The 5,983-nt window shown below is 43.2% G+C and overlaps 1 protein-coding gene across 3 annotated transcripts in view; it reads right to left on the reverse strand.

Annotated features, from left to right (window-relative positions):
• HSD3B7 (hydroxy-delta-5-steroid dehydrogenase, 3 beta- and steroid delta-isomerase 7) overlaps positions 1-4,656 on the reverse strand; it is an 18,976-nt gene extending 14,320 nt beyond the window's left edge. For all 3 annotated transcript variants that reach the window (XM_019545434.1, XM_019545435.1, XM_019545433.1), the window contains exons 1-2: positions 4,436-4,656; positions 2,680-2,835 (exon numbers count right to left, since the gene is read on the reverse strand). In XM_019545434.1, the coding sequence (XP_019400979.1) occupies positions 2,680-2,835; positions 4,436-4,583 (304 nt within the window). In that variant the 5' untranslated portion in view covers positions 4,584-4,656. The remainder of the gene's footprint in view (positions 1-2,679; positions 2,836-4,435) is intronic.
• Between the last annotated feature and the right edge of the window lie 1,327 nt (positions 4,657-5,983).

Below are 5,983 nucleotides of genomic sequence, written 5' to 3' on the forward strand. Positions count from 1 at the left end.
CGGGGCTAGGGTTTTGATTAGGGATGAGTGGAAAGCCTTTCTGCTCTCAGCCCCTGGGAACAAGCAGGCTGGGATTAGTTTTTGCTTATAAAATTGACAACAAAAAGCTCACATTGGGGAAATGGTGCCTGTTTTTGTGGACTTCTCCAGAGTTGGTCGTTATAACTACTAGGTTCAGGCTGTTTGCAACCTTAATGTCAGACAATAGATTCAATTAATATAAAACAGGTTGGTGTCCTCTGCGACCCATATCCATTCCTGCTCTGGTGAAATTATGCAGCTGCAGCATTTCAATGAATTTGATGGCATTTCTACATTGGACTTACACATCTATTGCAATGAATTTTGGCTTGAGCTCTTCTAGGAAGATGTGTATGATAAGACTAGAATGATGCCCGTGGTATAAGTGCCTTCCATTCCTACTGAGGGAACCCAGCACCTCATAAGTTACAGTCGCTAAAACACCTGTAATTTCTTAATTTTGAAAGTTAAGGACTGTTTCTAAACCTTGGTGTAGGTCCTGCTTAGAGCTATATGGTCTACACTTCGTGTGTGTGTATATGTGTGTATATATATATAAAAAAAATAATAATAAATGTGTGTGTGTGAATGCATGTGTGTGTGTGCTGTCACCAAAAGCAAGATCTTACATTGTCAAGACTTCCCAGGGTTTGGGTGGCTACAGGTAGTAAAAATGCAAGCTACCATCAGTGCTACATAACCAACTGACCTCTCCACTAGCTCACCACAATGTGTGACATTAATTGAGAACACCTGTTTAAAAAATACACCATTGGAAATAACTGAGCGTAAATCCATTGGGCTTATCAAAAACTGATTAAAGGTCTGTAAGTACTTACATAGACCAATTTCTGATAGCAGAGAGCTCTTAAATCTAGCAGGCAAAGGTATAATAAGAACCAGTAGTTGGATAATGAAAACGAAATACAAACTAGAAGCAAGGTGCAATATTTTTACAATGAGGCTTAGTTTAGTGCCCATTTTCCCAACGGGTGTGATGTGTTCATCACTTACAACCTTCAAATAAAGATGAATGTCTTCCTTGCAGGCCTTGTGCTTGAATCACAAATGGTTGAGCTTGATGCAGGAATTGTGGGGGGTGGGATTTCTCTGGCCTGGGTTATAAAAGAAGTCGGACTAAAAGGTCATATGGCCTTAAACCCAAATGTCTAAATCCCATAATAGGACTCAAGTAAAAATGAAATTGCTGTTTTTTCTTCTGCTTTTCATGCGAAGTCCTGTCTTATAAAGTATTCCCAGAAGTAACAATACTTTCAAAAGTGACTCATAACTGCAGCTGCCTTCATTTCGAGGTCTTCAAAATAAGATGCCTTAGAAGAGCAGAACAGCCACCCTTTGAAAATAAGACTTCTGTTTATATATAAAAGGTCTCCTTTAAATTTGAGGCACCAGTGCCCTAGTCCCTATGGAAAATATTAACCTATACCTCTTTCCTCTAGCAGACTGTGGAGTAGGTAGGTCCCCTAAGCTTACCAAGCTCTGCAAATTGCTTTCTAGTAAAAGACCTTGCTGCCTTGCAAGCAGACAATGCAGAGGGGAATCTTACAGAGACTGACGGGAACCCTCAGGCTTGGACTATTCCCTGCAAGTACCGAATGCAGGCACATTTAAAAGCATCTATTTTTGGAAACGGGAGGGGGGAAAAAACCCAAAGAAATGAAATTCAAATGTTGCTCTTAAATACAACACTAAATTGCAGGTGCCTTAAGCAGTCACTGAGTTTGATGTATATATTTTTTCTCCTTCTTTGTGGTTAACAACTGTTATTCAGATAACAGCCTGAAGTGCATTAGGAATAGCTGCTGTAATGTGGGTTTCATTATTTTTATGGCCTGTGCTTATTTGCTAGATTTATGAACGGATTTTATTTCAGTGGGGGAAGGGGCTGTGCATAAGCCGAAGAGGAAATCAGTAGCCCTAGTGAAAGGGAGAAAATGGTGAAGATAGTCTCTTGTGTAGGTTTGCTTTTGTCTCCACACACCAGCTGTGAAGCTTTAATTCTGTTGGTATACTTAAAGTGGTGCTACCCTTCCAGCCTGGATGCACTTATTACTGTTATAGCTTGTTCCCTCATAGATGCTCCTGGAAATATTAGTCTAGTTGGACCAGAAGGCATATATATTTTTCTTTTATTCTGCATTTATACAGCAGCTAGCACAGTGTCATCCTAGTCCATGGCTGGGTTTCTTCAGTGCTAGTCCTGTGCAAATATCAGGAATAACGCCCTACTGATATAATTATATTTGCCCTTTAGGGTTTCTATCTGTATAGCTACAGTGGGGAACATTAACCCCCTTACCAGAATAGCTGTATCTTCCACATACGATGTACTGTCAGAGCTTATTCACCAGGCAAGATTTTTCCCCCATTAGTTGTGCAACTTTGCACCATGCATCTATCTCCTCATAGCAGCTGAAGTGAGTGTCATTGTCTGGCCTGAACCAGGGGGAAAGGGGTAAAGAGACACTTTCTCACTCAGAAGGAAAGGTTGCTACCACCTTTGCAATTGAGTAGCAAGGTGGTGCTTTCAAAATGCAGGTGAGAACAAAATCAAAGAGGACACATGTCACATTCCCTTACAAGACTTCATGCTGTGAGTATGAGTTGGGCCTTAATTCCTTGTTCTAAAGAACTTACCCCCAACATTGACAGCTTTCATTTCCCAAAAGGGGACCGTATTTCTGTAGTCAACAGTAGCAGCTGTGTGAATAACCACATGGACTCCCCGCATGGCAGCAAGGAGCAGATTGTAGTCTCGGATGTCTCCTTTCATCACTGTTACATGTGTGGTAGCTGGAAAAAATGTTTAACCCCAGATGTAGAAATAATCATACAAAATACATAATAAGCAGCATATCAGGCTTCCTGCAGCATGAGAATCATGCTTGTAAAAGCCCTGTTCTGCCTGGGACAAATTCAAACCAATTTTGATTTGCTACCTCTATTACAATCTTTACATCAGAAAAGAATATGACCCTGTATCTCTTATATTTGGTAGGCCAGTTACCCAGTTGGTTTAGATCAGCATTGTTGCATGCTGCTTTGTACCAGCTGTGGATCAAGGTAAGTGTATCTGTCACTGTAAAAGTCTAGCACTTCTACACAGAACGGTACTGAATGAGTGCTGTAGTCAACAGGGTCACAAAGATGCGACAGAGCAGAAAACTTGGCCAGAGAAGTGTAAGGCACTAAAATACCAGGCAAGCAGAAAATCCTGAGCAGAATATCCCTAAGACCTGAAGTTCATAGAAGACAGGAGGAATGAAACCAGGAGAGTTCATCTAGAAATAAACCAGGAATCTATAGAAATAAAAACTTATGGATTTGTTTTAAAATATAGGAAAGTTCTCCTCTTTTATTACATCCAAGAGATCTCTTCCATACGGCTCTGTCCTCCAGCTCGTCTGTCTTACATAGGTTCCTCACTTGTGGATGTGAGCCCCTGCAGGGGCTTCCTGTAGCACACATCTGCAAGCGTGGGACCCCCATGATGGATCAGTGCCTGAGTAATGATAGCCAAGCTGGGCCTTTTCTTCTCTCTCTCAACCTCCCTGCCTCCTAAAATGAGAGGGAGTCTATTGTACTGCACCAGTGAAGGGTTCTTCTTTTCCCCTATTTAAAGTTTGCAGTCTTTGGCTTTCCTAAACCCCACAGATCTCCCCAACCCCTCGCCTATCTACATTTTCTATCTTTATTACATTTATCCTCAGATGTTTGCATTAGATAGTGATGTAGAGGGACCAACATGATTTGACACTAACAGTGCAATCCTGAAGGGTGTGAAACACCTACATCTCCATTGACTTCACTGGAAATGCTGAGTGCTCAGTACCAGAATAATGAAACAACTATGCGCTGGACAGTCTGGGCTGTTGCACCTCATTTTTTTTATTCCCCTCTGACCCCTACAAGAATTGCTTCTAAATATATAATTTCACTTTTTCAGCCAGACTCTGCCACACAATAAGGCAATCACATCAGCCTTGTTACTAACAGCCTTAAAGTCCTATATCCACACCTTAAATGGCGATTCACTGATTTGTATTGTATATCTAAGCTCTTGAGTAACATGAGGTTTGGGGGGGTTGGGAGGTTTGAGGTTTTTTTTGGTTTACTACCACATCTTCCATCAGTGGCTTTGCCCACTGGGGCAGATATAACCAGTTAGCAAAGTTTCCTATCTGGTGACTGTGTCCTCAGTCAGGAGGCAGCATCTGTGGAATAACTGAAGTTGGACACTGTGCTATTTTCCCCCATCTTGTAGCTGTTCTTTTTTCAATCTGCTGTGTTCAGGTTCCTCCTCCGTGTCCATCATCATGGGATCTCTGTCATAAATGGAAAGAGAACTTCCCTGACTGCCAGCAGTTATTTCTCATACATTACACTTCCATACCTGTGGTGAATTTCTTCACTTCCACACTGGCTGCCACATCAAAGACTCTGACTTCACTGACATAGTCCTGCTTGGACAGCAGCTCCACAATGTGCTCACCAATGAAACCACATCCTCCTGTCACCAGGTAGACCTGAGCTTCATTCATCTTGAAGGATGGAGTGGTTGCAGTAGAAAGGAAAAGAGAACCTGAGCCTGCCTGCTGCCAGTCAAATGCTAGTTGTTTCTTCTTAGCTAGTTAACTGAGAGAGCAAAGTCTGACTTTCATCATCTAGTGTTTATGAAGTTAATGTTCAGCCAGACAGTGAAGTATAAATGGAGCCCTCAGTCATAGCAGCATCGTTACATAAAACTTCTCATAGACCTTGCAGTGCTGTGTCAAGTGTGGGCTATCACTAGAAGTAGCAGCACTAAAAGTTTGAAGCTATGCCTCCTGCTTCTCAGCAAAGATGAGCCAAGAGGACCTACATGGGCCCAGAGGAAGCAAATAAGCCAGAAGGTGTTTGCCCCAGTAAGATGGATTCTGTCCTGGAATAGACAGTGCCCTGGGTTCTCTTTAATGGGATGGAAGCTCCTGCAGAGCTATTTATCAGGGAAAGCACTGGAGAGCAGGCTGAGTAGTAATTAGGATCTTTTACTAAGAAGCTGGAAGCATCAATTTAATGCCCCTCTGGTTAAGGAAGTCCTAGATCCTGGGGCTCCTCCTTCCTGGACAGGTAACTTACCTTAACTACTAAGCTAACACATGGGAAGGTCCTACTGTACCTCCAACTTACTCCTGAACAGTGCATGCACAGGGTGCTCTTACTTTGCAACAGATGGAAAAGAACCCCAAACTCTGTCAAGTGGTGCCAAGGACCTGCAACTATGCACCTGCCACTTAGGCATGTGAAGGATGCCTAGCTCTTAGTCTGTGTCCACTTCACTTCCATCTGTGAAACCAGAAGGATGAGTAGAACTTTCCTGCCTCATAGGTTTCATAGATTTTCATAGACACTAGGGCTGGAAGAGACCTCGGAAGATCATCGAGTCCAGTCCCCTGCTCAAGGGGCAGGAAGTCAGCTGGGGTCACAGGATCCCAGCAAGATAAGCATCCAAATTTTTCTTGAAGGTGTGCAATGTAGGTGCATGAACCACCTCCAGTGGCAGGCTGTTCCAGACCTTGGGGGCCCGGAAAGTGGAGAAATTCTTCCTTATGTCCAGCCTGAAACGGTCTTACTGGAGTTTATAACCATTCAACCTTGTCATCCCTTGGGGCGCTCTGGTGAACAATCGTTCCCCCAGATCCTGGTGAACACCCGATAAACTTATAGGTGACCATCAGATCACCCCTGAGCCTGCGCTTTTCCAGGCTAAAGAGCCCCATAGCTGTCAGCCAGTCATCATAAGGTCTTTTTTCCTGACCTCTGATCACACGCGTGGCTCTCCTCTGGACTCTCTCAAGCTTCTCCACATCCTTTTTGAATTGAGGAGCCCAAAACTGGATGCAGTACTTTAGTTGCAGCCTCACCAAGGCCGAGTACAGAGGGAGAATGACGTCCTGGGATT

This window comes from Crocodylus porosus, unplaced genomic scaffold, assembly GCF_001723895.1.
Source record: "Crocodylus porosus isolate Cpor-Errol unplaced genomic scaffold, CroPor_comp1, whole genome shotgun sequence".
NCBI classification, from domain to species: Eukaryota; Metazoa; Chordata; order Crocodylia; family Crocodylidae; genus Crocodylus; species Crocodylus porosus.